The sequence below is a fragment of the Leopardus geoffroyi genome, chromosome C2 (genome assembly GCF_018350155.1).
Source record: "Leopardus geoffroyi isolate Oge1 chromosome C2, O.geoffroyi_Oge1_pat1.0, whole genome shotgun sequence".
Classification (NCBI taxonomy): domain Eukaryota; kingdom Metazoa; phylum Chordata; class Mammalia; order Carnivora; family Felidae; genus Leopardus; species Leopardus geoffroyi.
The window spans coordinates 27768556-27787842 of NC_059333.1; the positions used below are offsets into that span (position 1 = coordinate 27768556).

The 19287-nt window shown below is 35.2% G+C and overlaps 1 protein-coding gene across 6 annotated transcripts in view; it reads right to left on the bottom strand.

Moving 5' to 3' along the window:
* The window catches only part of USP25 (ubiquitin specific peptidase 25), a 148924-nt gene that overhangs the window by 81636 nt on the left and 48001 nt on the right, over window positions 1-19287 (bottom strand). For 5 of the 6 annotated variants that reach the window (XM_045501613.1, XM_045501610.1, XM_045501611.1 and 2 more), the window contains 2 exons: window positions 16191-16353; window positions 4399-4485 (listed from right to left, as the gene is read on the bottom strand). In XM_045501613.1, the coding sequence (XP_045357569.1) occupies window positions 4399-4485; window positions 16191-16353 (250 nt within the window). Of the gene's footprint in view, window positions 1-4398; window positions 4486-16190; window positions 16354-17436; window positions 17453-19287 lie in introns of those variants that run through there. The other variant, XM_045501614.1, reaches the window with a different exon arrangement.

Here is a 19287-nt window from a genome sequence, read left to right on the forward strand (position 1 = left end):
TGGGATCCTCTCTCTCCCTCTTCCTCTGACCCAGCACTGCTCACACATGCTCTCTCTTTCAAAATAAATAAACGAACTTAAAAAAGTATTTAAAAATTAAAAAAAAATAAAAGAAATATCTTTTTCTATTTGGCTTCACAGTAATGCTGGGCGCATGGAACGAACTGGGAAGTTTTACCTCATTCTCAATTTCCTGAAAAAACATGTAGAGAACTGGTATTATTCTTTCCTTACATGTTTGGTATAATTCACCAGTAAGCTACTTCATTGTTGAATTTTTTGGTGAGTAGGTTAACTAAAAATTCTATTTCTTTATGTAATATAGGGATACTCAGGTTATCTATTTTTCCATCAGTGAGCTTCAGTAGTTTGTGGCTTTCAAGATATTTGTCTATTTATAATATTCCACTATTCTATTTTATTTTCTAGAGAATTTATAGTGATGTCCCTCTCTTTCATTGTTTATACTGGTAATTTGTTTCTTCTTTTTTTTTGCTCAGACTACCTAGAAATTCATTTTACTGATCTTAAGAAGCAGCTTTTGGTTCCATTAATTTTCTCTACTATTTCAATTTCATTTCTATTTCAATAATCTAGCTCTTATCTTTATTATTTCCTTTCTTCTACTTCCAAATATTAATGTGCTTTTTTTTTTCTAATTTCTTGATGTGCAAGCCAATGTCATAAATTTGAAACTATTCTTAATTTCTAATGTGTTTAGTTGATGTGTTTTCCACTCACATCTGCCTTAGCTATATCCTTCTAATTTTGGTATGTTGTGTTTTAATTTAAAATATTCTGAAATTTCCCCTCTGATTTTCTCTTTGTCCCTTGGGTTATTTAAAGGTGTATTACTTAATTTTCCATAATCAGAGAGATTTTCTAATATCTTTCTGTTGTCAAATTCCATCTTTATTCCACCGCAGTCAGAAAATATACTTTGCATGCTTTGAATCCTTCAAAATTTACTGAAACCTGTAAATCCAATCTTATTACTTTATTCATAACTAAAGACAGAAATTCCAGAATGACTCTGTCATTTGAAAATTCAAATTCCTTCAGGTGTTTGCCAAACGGAATTCAATTAAACATATTCCCTGCTCATATGCATCTTATCTCTGAGTAGTGGAAAATGAGAAAATATTGTTTATTTGGAAATATTCACCCTTAAACAAGACTTTAAATAATATACCTTATGAGTAATAAGGTTTTAGCTATTTGTATGAAGATTACCACTATTATGAACTATTTATCTCTGTTTTCTCAACATTTGAACATGTTTTGTCATCAGTTTATGACTTTTTAAGCCAAAAGACATTATGAATGGGAGTGGGGAGGGGTGAGATGTTTACGGTGAGAATCCATCTTTAGACTTCTAGTACCTCACAATTCTCCTAGACATTAAAATTACAAACAGTACCTTGGGGCGTGTGGGTGGCTCAGTCAGTACACCTGGTGTTTTTCATCACCTCAGCTGAATGTAGCACCAATCAGTGGCTGATAACTACCTATTAGTCCCACATATCTGCTTCAGAGATGTCAGTTATAGTATGTATTGATGTTACCATGCCACATTAAAGAATAACTTCAGCGGCACTGGGGTGGCTCAGTCAGTTAAGCATCCAACTCTTGACTTCAGCTCAAGTCATGATCTCAAGGGTTCATGAGTTTGAGCCCCGCAACAGGCTCTGTGGGGCCAGTTCAGAGCCTGCTTGAGATTCTGTCTCCCTCTCCTGCCCCTCTCCTGCTTGCTATCTCTCTACCAAAATAAATAAAAATAATAAACTTAAAGAATAACTTGATTTGTGAAATAATCTTTTAAAAAACTGCACAGAGTTCTTCTAAATAAAGGGTTTTTTTTCACAATTGAAGTAGAGATCCTTTTAATTCCTTAACCTAAAGGGACACCTGGACATACTGATCCATCTACTGCAAGAAAACAAATTTCTCTAGAAAGGTGAAGGTAAGATTTATATATTTCACGGGTACTCGGCTGAACAATCTTAAAATTAGCTCTGGTACATAAGCATGGATGTTATGATCGTTTTTAAATACAACTCTAAAGCTAACTTGGTCTTATTCAACATTTTGAAAAATAAATTAAAACTCTTTAAAGCACTAAAATCCAGAAACAAAAGAGAAAAAGTCAAGATACATATAAATATCTAATTGGAAGCAATATTTCCAAATAATGTCATGTAAATTATAAATATACTTCAACTGAGACATGAGAAGAAAGAGCTGTGGGGGCACTCGGGTGGCTCAGTCGGTTAAGCGCCCAACTCTTTAATTTTGGCTCAAGTCATGATCTCTCAATTCATGAGATGGAGCTCCACGTTTGGCTCTGTGCTGACAGTGCAGAGCCTACTTGGGATTCTCTCTCTCACTCTCTCCCTCTGCCCTTCCCCAGCTCGTAGGCCACATGCGCACTCTCTCTTTCGAAATAAGTAAACATTTAAAAAAAAAAAAAAAGGAAAGCATTATTAAAAAAAAAAAAGAAGGAGGAGAGAACTGTGATTATTAACAAGGTGTGATAATGGAAGCAACAGTCCAAAAAATTTCATGGAAAAACTGTAATGAGTGAAGGGGTTTTGCTTAATTTCTCTGCAAATCTGTGGGGTTGTTAGGTAATATTGGTTCCCTTTGAAAATGGCTTGTTTAGGCTTGCTTACCAGCCTGATACTCTACTGCTCAAAGATTATAGCCTGAAAAGCTAGCTATAAATCATTGTATTCCCACTAGTTTGCATTATAAATGTTTCATGTTTACAGAACAAGTGGTTTTCAAATTACACACTAAAAGAAAAACAGGAACGCCTGGGTGGCTCAACTGGTTAAGTGTCTGACTCTGGGTCTAAGCTCAGGTCATGATCTCATGGTTGATGAGTTCAAGCCCCACATCAGGCTCTGCACTGACAGCACAGAGCCTGCTTGGGATCCTCTGTCTCCTTCCCCTGCTCACTCACATGTACGCATGTGCTCTCTCAAAATAAATAAATAAATATTAAAAAAAAAAAAAAAGAAAAAGAAAAACAGGGGTGCCTGGGTGGCTCAGTTGGTTAAGCGTCCGACTTTGGCTCAGGTCATGATCTTGTGGTCCGTGAGTTTGAGCTCCGTGTCAGGCTCTGTGCTGACAGCTTGGAGCCTGGAGCCTGCTTCAGATTCTGTGTCTCCTTCTCTCTCTGCCCCTCCCCACTCACACTCTATCTCTCTCCTCTCTCTCTCAAAAATAAGTAAACATTAAAAAAAAAAATTTTTAAAAGAAGAAAAATATAATTCTATTACATATCATTAACACTAAAAGGAAGTCATGCAAAGTTCAATACTTTATGGTAACCTAACACTTTAACTTCTTTGTGCAACCAGTCCCCTTTTAGGGCCACAATATTTTTTATGACAAGATCCTTAAAGCCCTAAATACTCACATGTATCACCTCCATAATTAATTTCTTACATTAAATATAAATTTCTGCATCAGTCCTACTTTGAAAAGCTAACATGAATACAATAACATCATCTGAGGTACTTACTATGAACTATGTACTTCTAAGCCCTTTGTATGTTTTACCTCATTTAATTCTCAAAACCGTATACAATAATTACTAACATTATTTACACCTTTCAGGAGAGGAAACTGAACAGACAGTTCAAACCCTAAATCCACAGCGAGAATACCCAGGCAATCTAGCCCTGATTATGTGTGTGTTCTGTCACGTTATATTGCCTAACAATATAAACTTACAAAAAGGAAGTTATAGATTGGCACTGCAAAGACAGCCAGTGCAAAACTAATCTTTCAAAGGGCTCATCTACACAAAAATTTTTATTTTCACACAATTTTTCGGGAGGCAATTGAAGAAAAACCTTGAATTATAAATTAAAACCTATAAAGTTTCTGAAATTTGATAATTCAAAAAGAAGAAAAAAGCAGGGGTGCCCAGGTGGCTCTGTCAGTTGAGCAACACAACTCTTGATTTCAGCTCAAGTCATGATCTCACAGTTCATGGAATTGACCCCATGTTGTGCTTTCTCAGAGCTGTCAATCCCTGCTTGGGATTCTCTCTCTCTCTCTGCTCCTCTCCCCACCCCACAAAATAAATAAATGAACTTAAAAAAGAGAGAGTGAAAAGCAATTATTGTGCCAGTGACACAATAAACTGGCATATTATTGACACACATGTGAAGAAAAATTCAGATTTATAATATACCGATAAAGAATAGAAAGTTACTGTAGTAACTGAGATTAATGGGCTGACATTCAAAATTAACAGTTTCATATTTGATGAGACAAACTGCCCTAAAATCAAGCACAGATAAAAGAATATGATCACACACACACACACACACACACACACACACACACACACACACACACTGCTTAAAAATCTCATAGTTTTACCTTTTGGTTTCGGGGTAAATCTTGAGCATTTGACGGAGGCTTGTAATTCAGAACTAATCTTCTAAATTCCAAAAGATTGAATAATGACTGAAAAAGAACAACAATTTAAGAAAACCTAGGGGAAAGTTCTATTAACAGAACTATAAAAATATGGCTGGTCTTAGAGATTTATTTTTGACAACTATTCTACTTATACACAGGATTGTTGCCACTAGCACAAGACCTATTTTCTCCTGGAGAAAATGTCAAATTTCTTATATACTGACACAATATTCTTTATCATTAACAATATTTATTGTACTGAAAAGCAGAAAATTAATTGTGGACAACACAAAAATCATACTATATATTATTAAAAGCTTTCTTTCTCTATGTGCTTAATAAGCAGTTTCCTCAAAAGGTACACAAATGCTAAGTCTAGAACTTTTTAGACATGTTATATTCGCTGAGTTATCTTAAGGTATCAATACTACAAAAATGTAGCACTAATAAATTTATGGGCCAGCTGCTAGGTGATAGAGACATAAAGAAATTACATATTATCTCTATGCGCAAGAAGACACACAGCCCAGAAAGGAGAAAGATATTAGAACAATAGAAATCTGACTCCAAGATACAATTCTATTGATCTCACAGAGGATGAGAGCATATGAAAGATGTCCACAGGAAAGCTTCCTAGAACTCATATTGTCATCATCATAATTATTTGTTTAAAAAAATGAAATAAAATGCAACTGAAAATAGCAGAACCTGTCATACACAGTAAACACACCAGAGTACTGTTTGCAAAACTTTCATTGTATGCATTTTATATACACGTGTGTGTCAAGTGTTTTACGATGTAAAATATATTCCTTTCTGTTGAAAATCACTATAGGAGGCAAGGATGCATGAGGTCTTAGCAAAGTTGTGTGAGCCAACTTGATAGAACATAAAGGTAGCACCATCAATCATAAAACAAGATTTTGTTTAGGAGTTGGGGGTTGGGAAAACTAGCCCACTATATATAAAGAAAAAACTAGGATATAGATATATAGATATAGATGTGGTTTAAAGACCTAAATATGAAAGATAAAACCAGGGGTGCCTGGGTGGATCAGTCGGTTGGGCGGCCGACTTCTGCTCAGGTCATGATCTGGTGGTTTGTGAGTTCGAGCCTCGCATCGGGCTCTGTGCTGACAGCTCAGAGCCTGGAGCCTGCTTCAGATTCTGTGTCTCCCTCTCTCTTCCCCTTCCCTGCTTGCTCTCTCTTTGTCTCTCTCTCTCTCAAAAATAATAAACATTAAAAAAAATTAAAAAAGAAAGAAAGATAAAATCATAAAGCTGGCAAGAGAAACTGTAGGAAAATATTTTGGTTATCTTGTAATCTCGAAGTATTTCTCAATTAAACAAATGAACATGTGAGGTAATTAATTTATTCATTCATTTAATAAATATTTATGGAGTACCCCCTACATGCAGACACAAGGAGAACAAGAAGCAGAGAATAAAATATACTGAGTCTCTGACAAAATAAGAATAGTATGGGAAGTGAAGAGTATGCAAGCAAAAAGAAAAAGGAGAAAATGTCCTTCAAATATAGCAGTGTATCAGAGTAACTGTGGAACTTTAAAAAGTACCTAGGTCAGGGCTTCTCAACAAAGATAGAAAAATAAAGTACCACAGAAAATTCTGAAGTAAGAATCAATGGCAAATTTCAAGATGGACAAGATTTGCAATACAGAACTTCTTGATTTATGATGGGGTTACATCTGGATAAACCCTCCCTACGATTAAAGTATCATTAAGCTGAAAATGCATTTAATACACAAAACGTACCGAACATCTTCGCTTAGCCTAGCCTACCTCAAAAGTGTTCTGAACATTTACATTAGCATACGGGTGGGCAAAATCATCTAATACAAAGTCTATTTTATAACAAAGTGTTGAATATTTAATGTAATTTATTAAATACTGTACTGAAAGTGAAAAACAGAATAGGTTGTATGGGTACAGAATGGTTGTACATATATTATTGTTTACCCTCATGATCACATGTCTGACTAGGAGCTAGCATCACAAGAAAGTACTATACGGCACACTGCTAGCCCAAGAAATGATCAAAATTTAGAGTACAACTTCTACTGAATATATACTGCTTTTGTACCAATGTATGTCAAAAAATCATAAACTGAACCATGATAACTCAGGGACCTATACTCTCAAATGTTGCCAGATCCAGTAAGGTAAGGGAAGAAAACTAACTTTTGGATTTGGCAACTGGGAAATCACCTTTTCAGTAGAATGATGGAGGAGGCAGCAAGGAGTACTGAAGAAATGGGATAGAAAAATGATAAAATACAGACTGTTTTATGAGGAGTTTAAATAGGAAAGAGAATAATGACAAATTAGGATAATCTCAATCCCACTTCTTTACTCTAAACTCCCATTAGGGAACATTTTCTTCTCCCTGAATACCTTTCTAAACAATTATATTTCTTTTGGTGTGGTCTATTGGTGATGAATTACTCAGCTTCTGCTTAGTGTGAAATTGTTTTTCTTCATTTTCGTAAGATTTTTGCCAGTTATAGAATTTTAGATGGCCAGTTATTTTTTATAGCACTCTAAAAACAGTATTTCTGTTCAGAAGTCAGCTGTAAATCTTCGTTTTGTTTCTTTATAGAGGTGATACAGGCACCTCTTGTTTTAATGCTTCATCTTAATGCATTTTGTAGAGCTCATGTTTTCTATAATTGAAGGTTGATGGCAACCCTTTGCCAAGCAAGCCTATTGGGACCACTTTTCCAACAGCACTTCTCATTTTGTGTTTCTGTGTCACATTTTGGTAATTCTTGCAATATTTTAAAATTTCTATTATTATATCTTTTATAGTGATCTACAATCAGTGATCTTGCATGTTACTAATGTAAACTTTTGGGGGACTCTGCAAATCATACCCACAAAAGATGACAAGCTTAATCAATTATGTTGTATGTGTTATGACTGCTGCCCCAACTGGCCATTCCTCCTTCTCTCTGACTCTCCTCAGACTTCCCTATTTCTTAGGACACAACAATATTGAAATCAGGCCAATTAATAATACTACAGTGGCTTCTAAGTGTTCATTCAATTGATTTGGTTTTCAACTGTTTGGGCAAATTTCACTGCCATCTTAGTGTAAGAAACTGTCACAGCCACCCTAACCTTCAGCAACCACCACCCTCATCAGTTGGTAGCCATCAATATTGAAACAAGACCCTCACCACCAAAAAGATTATGACTCATTGAAAGCTCAGATAATAGTATTTTTTAGCAATAAATTATTTTTAATTAGGGTATACATATTGTTTTTTTTAATGTAATCATACTGTATACTGAATAGGCTGCAGTATAGTATAAACATAACTTTTATACACACTAAAAAACCAAAATATTCATTTGACTTGCTTTATTAAGATATTCATTTTATTGCGATTGTGTGGAACAAAACCCATGTGTCTCTGAGGTGTGCCTATACATCTCTTCCACCTGGCTACTTTTAGGATTTTCTCTTTGTCCATAGTTTTTTCCATTTTATGTGCCTTGGCACAATATTCTTTATGTTTATGCTACTTGATTCCTATTGTTTCCAGTATCTGTGGCTTGATCCCATTCATCACATTTGGAATATTCTCAGGCATCTTTTCAAATATTACTTTTGTTATATTCCCTTTTTACTTTCCCTCTATAACCATAAATGTTATGTCAACACAATTCACCATGTCCAAAATATCTCTTATATCCTCTTATCTGTACTTCATGGCTTCAGTCTGAAAATGTTCTTCAAACCAAATGTCCAGTTAACTAATTTTCTCTTCAGTTGTGTCAAATATACTGCTAAAGTCATCCACTGATTAACTTTATTATATTCAGCAATTCTAAAATTTCTATTTTGCTTTTTTTTATACTTTTTACTTTTCTATTGAAATTCTCAATCTTGCTTTTAATTCCTTCATCATATTAATAGTTATTATAACAAACAATTCAATTTTCAGGTTTCATATTGCCAGTTATTTTAATTTTTGATTATAACTGATTATAACTGATTTGAATACTAAACATTTATTTTTATGTGGAAAAAGTGGAGAAAATTCAAAGTTCTAGATAATATTACCTTCTAACAGAATTTACACATTTGCTTCTGGCAGGCACTAAAACTGGCGTCATTTGCAGTCCCAGATCAACTTAATCCAAACAATACTGAGATGAAGCTGGAATTCAAACACTATGAAGCCTGGCTTATTTCCAGTTCCCGCTAATCCAACATTCTAGCCCTCTAGAATTTAACTGGAAGTCTAAGGTGTTTACTAATGCTCCAAGTTTGTACAAAACTATGCTTACCTTCCCAACCACTCAGCAGCCATTTCTGGAACTGTCTCAAGGATAAAATCTGCTCAAAATATGAAGCTTACTCTAAAAATGCTGATCTTTCAGAGCTTAGTCTCAAAATCCCTCACTGCTTTAGTGTTAGGTGACATAGTTGATTTTTTTGTTGATACTCTTTTGGTTTGGTTGAGTTGGGTTCCAGAAAAATATGACCACATAAGTGGTCTAATACAACCTAATAAGCTACAACTCTAAGTAGAACTTGTAATCATTACAATAAATCACAGAAATTAATGTTTTTAAGTCACAAATACTGTATATCCTCAACCATAGTCATAATAGTATTGATCAACCTATTTCTTCAAAAAAAATGGTGGGAAAAGGTAAATGTCACTACTGCCTAAACTGTGTCTGTGATTGATGCATCCTGAAAACAAGTATTCTTTCACTGAGTCCGAAGCTAAAAACTAAATTTTGAAGGTCACTTGCTAAAATGGAATTTGGCTAAACTCTTGTTAATAACAGAAAGCTATGAGATGAGATTTCAAATAACTTGTGGAAAACAAAGAGCTATGACAAGAAAGCAAAGTGATATAAACTGTCTGTAATAAAGATACTGAGGAAAAGTAAGATCACTTCTCCTTGGTGGATTAGGAAAAAAAAAAAAAAAAGAATGGTATCACATAAGTTCAGAGTAAGGCAGGGACTGGAAATAGATGGCATGATTAAAAGATGAAAGTCTGTATACAGAGCAATTAAATCTCCATGTCCTTCCTTCTATCTTCCACTACCACTTCCTTCTGTGGGATACAGGAAATTTTGTCTTTGGATATAATTGAACTGAATGGACTTGGTTTCAGAAAAATCATAGTGTCTGTGTGTGTGAGGGAATGAGACTCAGGGCTACAAATAGGAGGAGTAAGTAAAAAACCCTGCAAAGTGATCCCCAATCAACCTTCACACAATCACCTTTCTCTAGGCTTCCTTTTAGAAAGCCAGCAATCATGCTTAAAACACATGAAAGGGCGGGCCTACGCGGGCCGACTCCATCTTGTTCTGTGTTCTCCACCTTGAGTGACTATGTCCCCGGCATGACCCCTTTTCCGGGAAAATCTCAGAAACATCAGACCGCGCCTCCTCCCCTTGAGTAACCTCCCGCTCACCCATTCAAACTTCCCGATCAAAACACGCCCAGCGACCTGCATAACAGGACTCCGACCCTTCGCCAGCCAATCGGCCGAGGCCACAGCCATTACCTCACCAACTGCCCCTAGACCCCTATAAAACCTTTGTGCTTTTGAAACTCGCTCTCTCTCCCCGGTATCTCACTGCTGCGTCGGTGCAAGTAGGGAATTGAGCTCAAGCTAGCTCGAATAAAGGCTCTTTTGCTTTTACATCGGACTTGGCTCCCTAGTGGTCTTTGGGGATCACGAATTCTGGGCATAACACACAGAGAATCAGAATCCAGCTTGAACCTGAGACAGAGAAATCTGTGGTAAAGGGAACCAAATTTGGAAGGAAGGAAGGAAGGAAGGAAGGAAGGAAGGAAGGAAGGAAGGAAGGAAGGAACAAATGAACGAACAGGGGTGCCTAGGCGGCTCAGTCGAAGCAGCCGACTTAAGCTCAGGTCATGATCTCGCGATTTCTGAGTTTGAGCCCTGCACTGGACTCTGTGCTGATAGTTCAGAGCCTGGAGCCTGCTTCAGATACTGTGTCTCCCTCTCTCTCTGCTCCTCCCCCACTCACACTCTGTCTCTCTCACTCTTAAAAAAAAAAAAAAAAAATGGAGAAATGTTAAAAAAATTTTTTTAATTAAAAAAAAAATGAAACAAAGAAAGAAAGCAAGAAAGAGGGAGATAGAGTTAATATGTTTGTGCATACAGAACCATAACAGGTATGTTAGAGGAAATTTTAAGAATAAGTAAATAAAAAATGGAAAGAAAAAAATGGGAAACTGACTACTCCAGGAAAACAAAAAATTACAAAGGGATACTCCTAGTAAACCATTATAACGTTTACAAAATCATAGAAAATGTAAACACTGACTATGGACTATTTTAAACTTATGATATAACTATGTTGAGAATGAAAAGAAAGGTAATTCTAGGTACATGAAATGGACAGCTAATTCCTCATCTATCTCAGCAGGAAGGCATGTCATTTAGAAAAATGACAGGAAAAAAATCTAGAACTGGTTGTAGTTACTTTTAAGACTCATCACTATAAGGTAGGGAGGTTTGGGGCAGATTACTGTTGTTTTTCACTCTAAGCCTTTTATTGCTGTGGAATTTTGTATTTTCTCTTTGAACCAGGTACTTCTGTTCTTTGATGAAAATTAAAGAGTTAAGAGAAAATAATGTGAATAAACATGTTAAATGATGTCCTAACATTTTTGGAAAATTTATAGCATCTTCTCGATCCCGATCATTTGGGTGAGAGAAGCATCTTAAGTTTTCAATTCCACCATATGTAATATATGCTCCTTTTTGGTTCTTTCAGTCACCCATTCAATAATTACCTAAAGGATTCCTCCAATGTGTTAGACACTATACTATATACTGGTATAAAACAATAACCTAGAAAATCTGTGCTCTGCCCTCAGGATACTTGTGGAATTACATGATTTATGAGGAAGGTGACCATATCCTTTATCTTCCAACTAACAACCCTTCTGAGTGTGAAATAGAGTTATAAGACTTATTAATAAGCACCAATGGATCTACAGTAGAAGTGAACTGGAGCTGTACAAGGCAAACAGCTGTATGAGCATCTTACTTCTGAGCATCTCAGAGGCATCCAAATGGGAAAGGCACCAAGGGCCATCATGAGAATCCATGAATTATACCCCAAACTAGCAAGAGAGAATATATACCTCTAAATGAGTACCTCATTTCACTGATACCCTAGTGGAGAAAAGAGCACCAATTAGTCCTTTTACATATAACTTCCAGGATAAAAATACTCGACTAGATAATGAGTTAATGCCCAATCTAGGACGGTCAGGCTAATATTGCTAGCATCCAAAAGATTTAAGCCATCCTCTGTACCATCTTCTCCTTGCTTATAGTCCCTTTCTGATATTGTTTCCCTTTTCTCCCAAAATATTGGTGCCAGTATCTAAAAGAACAAGTAAAACAAAGATGTACTCTCTGTAGTCTATCCCCGCTACCTATTCTGCAGTTAGAGGTTTATAATCCAAGTAAATGTCTATAATTGGCAGATATATTTACAAGGAAAAGAAGTCCCAGTTGTCTCACACTAGTCCTGCCAACTAAGTAAATTCCACCCCTGAGAAAACCCTGTAAGTGAAACTTTACAGTACATTTACGTCATAGTTTGAACAAGTTTCAATTCACTCTGGAAAAAAAAAAATAAGAAACTTCCAGCACTAACAAGATATTTCCTGCCTGACTTTTTCATAGGTGAAAAATTCCATTTATGATGATAAATTTTTACACCTCAGATGATATCCATGGAATTAAAAAGTAATGTCACAAAATGAAAAAAGATAAAAGATTTTAATTACTAGAGATGAAAATGAAAAGCTACTTAAAAATAGAATAGACTTGGGCGCCTGGGTGGCTCAATCAGTTGAGCATCCAACTTCAGCTCAAGTCATGACCTCGCGGTTTTTGAGTTCGAGCCCCACATCAGGCTCTGTGCTGACAACTCAGAGCCTGGAGCCTGCTTAGGATTCTGCGCCTCCCTTTCTCTCTGCCCCTCTCCCACTCACACTCTATCTCTCTAAAAAATAAACATTTAAAAAAAATTTAAAAATAGAATAGACTTTAAAATTACAGTAAAAACAAAAAACAAAAAAAAAACCCTTGAAGTGGTCTTTTGAAAAATTTTTCTTCCTACCCACAATTTCACTTCAGAAACTTCACTTCAGATGTAATGTGTATCCACACACCCAAAAGCCAATAATCTTAATACTTCATTATAACCCAAACTTTTCAAGGCTAGAGGTCATTTCTGCAATGTGTCTAGATTTTGCAAAAAATAATATAATAGTAACAATAATCCCAAGAACCCTATACTAGCCTATGTTAGGAGTGTGGTAAGGCTACATTACCAGTTACACAGCCACTAATTCAAGGAAAAATTTAAAAATTAGTGAAATTATTTCAAATTTTAAATAGGACAAGCAATTTTTGCAGTCCATTCTCTTCCCCACCAAAAAACACCAAAAATTTGAAAAGTAAAACAAAAGCTAAGATTAGCAAACACCACTTAGAATAGAAATAGATGGACAACAGTTTCAAATTTGAACTAAGGGGTGCCTGGGTGGTTCCGTCAGTTTAGCATCCGACTTCAGCTCAGGTCAGAATCACACAGATCGTTGAGTTCAAGCCCCATATCTGGCTTTGTGCTGACAGCTCAGAGCCTGCCTCAGATTCTCTGTCTCCCTCTCTCTCTGCCCCTCCCCTGCTTGTATTCGTTCATTCGTTTTCTCTCTTTCTCTCTCCCTCTCTCTCAAAAATGAATAAATGAACTTAATTACATAAAATATTTAAGGATACTATTCTTCCATGTGCAATCAATTTAATATACAAGAACTACTATATAACTTCAAATCTAATGTTTGAAGAATCAAAATTTTAATTTCCACAATGATTGAAGAACAGATGCCTGCACAAAAACACTGTTTAATTTCTTCACCTTAAAATAAAATTCTCGGGGTGCCTGGGTGGCTCAGTCAGTTGAGTGTCTGACTTTGGCTCAGGTCATGACCTCACAGCTCGTGGGTTTGAGCCCCAAATGGGCTCTGTGCTGACAGCTCAGAGCCTGGAGTCTGTTTTGGATTCTGTGTCTCCCTCTCTGACCCTCCCCCACTCATGCTCTGTCTCTGTCTCAAAAATAAACGTTAAAAATTAAAAAAAAAAATAATAATAATAATAAAATAAAATAAAATTCTGGGGGCACCTGGATGTCTCAGTCAATTAAGTGTCCGACTTCGGCTCACGTCATGATCTTGCGGTTAGTGAGTTCGAGCCCCGCATCGGGCTCTGTGCTGATGGCTCAGAGTCTGGAGCCTGCTTCGGATTCTGTGTCTCTCTCTCTGTCTCTCTCTCTCTCTGCCCCTCCCCCCACTTAAACTCTGTCTTTCTCAAAAATAAATAAACATTAAAAAATAATAATAATAAATAAATAAAATAAAATTCTGGGAGTGCCTGAGTAGTTCAGTCAGTTACGCATCCCACTTTGACTCAGGTCATGATCTGGTGGTTAATGAGTTAGAGCCCTGTGTCAAGTTCTGTACTGACAGCTCAGAGCCTAGAGCCTGCTTTGGATTTTGTGTGTGTCTCTCTCTCTGCCTTTCCCCACTCTTGCATGCTCACGCTCTCTCTCTCTCTCTCTAAAATAAACAAATATAAGAGAAAATTAAAAAAAAATTTGAACCAAGATACTGAAAGAAGTTTATCCTATGAAAACAAAAAGTGGTTATCCCCATTTCTATTAGTATGAATTTAGTCATCATTTCAAACAGGCCTTTCTTACAATACGGTGTAGAGAAATACAAAGCACCTATTCTAACTAAGAAATATTGATTATTTGCAAGTACTTTCTTCTAACAGTTTTTCTAAAAGAGGCCTCATTAACCAATGAGCCTCATTAGCTGGCCATTAAAGTGCAGAGATAGCATCTACTTGTCCAAATACAGGCAGCAAAGCATAATTGAAGACTCACATCACAGCCTTCAAACTGTGCTTCATATTTTTAAAATAAGTTCTAAATTATAAAACTTATATTGAACAATAAAATGTAAAAACTCTTACTAACAGTGCAAAGTAAAGTAAAGCAAGACATAAAGATTCTAATAAAATTGTAGATATTATTGTCAGGTACATGAATAATTAATGTATAATCAAAGACAGGAACAAAGGTATTATTACAGATTTATGTTAATTCAGGTATTCATTAACATTTTAATAGCCTGAGAAACAAATAACACAGTGTATTACTTAAAACTAGTATACACTACAAAATTTAGAGACATAAATCTAGAAAACCAAAGGGAATCAAATTGTACGATATTATGTGCCAAACAAAAAAAGGGGTGACAGTTGGAAATTATAACACTGAGGTAGAAAAAAGGTTAAAATTACAGAAGACAATTAACAACTTTATAGAAAATGAACTAAATAACCAGTTAGTTGCTTTAATATCACACAAAAGTTTATACCATCATACCTACAGATTTGGGAAGCTACAGAATGAAGAGATATTTTGAATATAAGAAGAAATGGCATACATAATGATTTAAACAGTATTCCTCAGGAATACTAAACAATAAGCTATAATTCAACTGTATTAGGAAAACAAAAGATTTTCCTAAAGGGTCATAAAAATTGAGTATGTTATTATTCATAGATTGTTTTATTTTTTATTTTATTTTTTTTAATTTTTTAATGTTTATTTATTTTTGAGAGAGACAGACAGACACAGAGTGCACGCAGGGGAGGAGCAGAGAGAGAGGGAGACAAAGAATCTGAAGCAGGCTCCAGGCTCCAAGCTGTGAGCATGGAGCCTGATGCAGGGCTCGAACTCACCAACTGTGAGATCATGACCTGAGCCGAAGTCAGACGCTTAACTGACTGAGCCACCCAGGCGCCCCCATAGATTGTTTTAAGGAGATCATTTAATTTCATGTTTTCTAATCTGATGGATAACATTACCAATGTCTACCTGAGAATAGTAAAGAATTATGACAATAGTATCTCATAAAAGAAAAGTGAAAAAGAAACAAAGAAAGAAAGAAAGAAAGAAAGAAAGAAAGAAAGAGAAAATTAGTCCAAATTGAGAAGAGGATGCATAACTATGCATACAAATATTTTTCATTTTAGAATAAGGGTTTCAAGAAACATTTCATTAAGGGCCTTTCAAGTTAAAAAAAAATTCATTACTCTTGATTTATCAATATTTATTCTTTACACATCATATGCTTAGAAAATTATGTCAATCTATACCCTCCTCAAACAAATTGTCACCTTATATTAAGAATATAAGTAATTAAAATGAGTATAATTCTATGAATAACATCTTCCATCATGTACAATAATTTAATTTGGTTAACAACAACAAAAAATAACAGTTCTTCTTTCATATCTCGGTTATATCCTTCTCAAGATTTGCAGAGTAATACATACAAAATATTTTTTACTCTTTCTACTCTGACAATAACTCCTAACAGAAAGGAGGAAGGAGATTATTTCCAAATAAGTGAAAGGGGTAAGTACCACTCTACTATTAAAGTTTCATACTGGGGTGAGGACAAGAGAAGAAAGAGGAGTATTAACAATCCACAATTAGTTCATTGGACAGAAGGGCATATTAAAACCTTGCTTATATTTATGTTTAAAGTACACAATTTATAAGACACACACCCCAACCCACTTTCCATTGCCATCATGCCCACCAAGTAAGATCTGCATGAAGATCCTTACCTGAATAACAGCACTAAACCAGCAAGTATTGCCAACATTCTTTAGTCCAACAGGAGCTTTGTCCTGCCTTTTTCTATCGTAAGGGTTTCGAGAATCCCTCCAAACTTCTGTAGGCGTCCTCTTTAAACAGGCTTTATTTTCTGCTATGCTGGCTTCAAGAACTCTTAAACAATGGAAAGAAAATGATAAAAAAAAAAAAAATAAACTATTAATTCAGTGCTGTAACCTAGGAAATAACATACCACAAACTAAGGATTTTAATTACTTAAGCTAGGGATAACGTATCTGGGGAATTAATTTTAAACACTAACTTTACTCAAGTAGAAGTTAGTTTTCTGTAAGCACACAGTAGTGGCAAACATATCAAGAGACACGCAGCCTTTTTTCCTAAGAAAAAGGAAATTTCAAATGCAAAAGACAGTGTTATAAAACAGAAAATATATTATGTTAAATTATGGTTCAACAAATTTGAGGTTTAGTACCAGGAATATAGCACCTATATTAAGTTTTCTAAGAAATCACTCTAGTAAATATTTATAAAATAACATAAAGACTAGTTTTTAATAATAACTGCTTTAAATCATCAAGAAAACATTCCTAAACAAACTGCACTTTTACTCCTCTGACCATTAATTTTCCTTTTCTATTAAAAGGGAAAAAAAAAGCTAAGGTAAATTCTAGAGTTCTTTCAGTTCTAGGGTTCTATGACTTATGACAGCTAAATAAAGAGAATACTTATGTGTTTATTTTTTCACCCAAAAGCTTACCTACATACATATCAGAATAATAAAAGATTTACCTCTTAAAAATAAGCTTATCTATATAATATCTTACATACATCTAAACATGGCAAGAATAAGGCTACTTTGCTTAATCACATTTTTCTTGCTCGTAAGCAAGTAACAACATGCAGGAAAACCTTAATTCCCAATATAACTAACAAAGCATTTTGCCTGTTCAAAACGTGTCACTACTCTTAATAAGCATAAGTAATATTCAAAGCGTCTTAACCCACTTTGTGTTAATTAAAAAGACTTTATCAAGAGTAAGTTTTTCCAACACTTTGGCTACTTGTGAAAATCTCACTCATGCTACACCATCTTTATTTTAAAGATTTTGCCCTATAAGATTAATGTCAAATTCATATAGCTATATTCCTTAATTATGGGGGAAAAGTAAATTATACTTTTATCTCTAACAGTATTATTTTCAACATGACATTAGATAAAATATAATAGGACTCAACTTATCATCGCTTAAGTTATGTGAATACAGGATAACATCATCACTTAAGTTATGTGAATACAGGATAAATTCTCCGTTTGGGAATCAATGAAACCACATCCTAAAAAATAGCAGGTAACAACATGATAGGTTGAAATGCAAAGATCAAACTCAAAACATTTATAAATGAACACCTCAGGGGTGCCTGCGTGGCTCAGTTGATTAAGTGTCTGACTCTTGATTTAGGCTCAGGTCATAATCTGACGGTTCACGGAATAGACCCCCACGTCGGATTCTGCGCTGTCAGCGCAGAGCCTGATTGGGATTGTCTCTCTCCCTCTTTCTCTGCCCATCCCCCATTTGCACACATGTGAACCCTCTCTCAAGATAAATAAAAAAAATAAAATAAAAATAAAAACAAGCATTTTGCAATACCTCTGTAACTTTTAAAAGTGATCCAATATTAGCAACAGTACTGTGCCCAAAAACCAGCTCTCACATGCAACCACAGCCCATGGGAAGCTTTTTCTTATCAACTATTTACCAGTAAAAGGTACCAGAATCCTTGGAAATATTTAGTTAGGTGAGCTGGGGCAGAAGAAAGTAAGAATTTGTCTAGAATAGCCCATTGTTATGAAGTTTTCAAGAACGTAAGAGGGAAATAAAAAGTAAAAAAGCCAACTTGAAAGACTCCCTACTGTTCAAGTTGTACAGTTCAATATAATAATAATATATTAGAACTGATTTTGTACAAGGCAATTAGTTAATGTAAATATACAATAGGGAACCATAACGCAAAAGACTGCTGTATATAAGGTATATTTAATTTTTTATTGACTTTTACAAATGAGAGTGCTTTCCTTTGACAATCTTGTTCTTTTTGTAACGCATATGCGTATTTAGGAGTATAAATAAAGGAAACTTATTTCAGCCTTGGTAATTAGAGATGAATGAACTAAAACAAGCAATGAGTTCTGGGGAAAGCTGCAAATACCACAAACAGGAAAGAAGAAGCCTCAACTCAGTCATATGTAGATCTCTTCATTCATTATAACCAAAAATATGGGTTTTAAAGAACTAGGTTTATTGTAACATTCCTTAACCACACCACATGGTAGAGCTATCGTACTAAAAGATGGTGGGGGGAAGAATGCCATGACTCTGTGACCTTGATTTACAGTTTATAACACATTCAGTTTTGTATCACCAGGGACTTACAACACACTTCACTAAGTTTCCCACCACCTCTTCCTGACTCCTAAAAAGCTATTAATACATTTATCACACTGCACCAAAAATATTTATTACTCAGCCAGTCTCTTGCATCAGCATCTGGAGGGTAAAAATACAGATTTGTTTCATTCCTAGAGCACATATGATAAATACTAAGGGCTAAACAAATGTTTACAGTGAAAGGATTAAAATATTAGATGTGGCTGCTGCTTCTCTATTTTTCTGGCAAAAGCCCAACCTCTAACCCAAATATTACTCTATTCCCAAGACCCCATCCCTTTTTATAGTCTAGTATTGGCAAAATGAATATAAACTTTCTATAAAGCCAGGTCCTACATAAATAAGAGTTCCTTCCCTGACCTCACCAAAGTAAAGCCACTGATACTATCCATGCTCTGAAGTATAAAGTATGCAATAGCTACAAATCCAGATATTAAGTCTGCCAGTAGAGAGAAAAAACAAAAAACAAAAACAAAGAAAAAAAAACAACACTGCAAATTTCAGAGAGCTTAGAAATAGCTTATAGCAAAATACAGCATGCTGAGAGATGCAACCCCAAAAGCCACAAATCAAAAACCAATTCCCACTACCCATCACCTGGCTTTCTTATCTTCCCAACACTGGTCATGACCATGCAGCA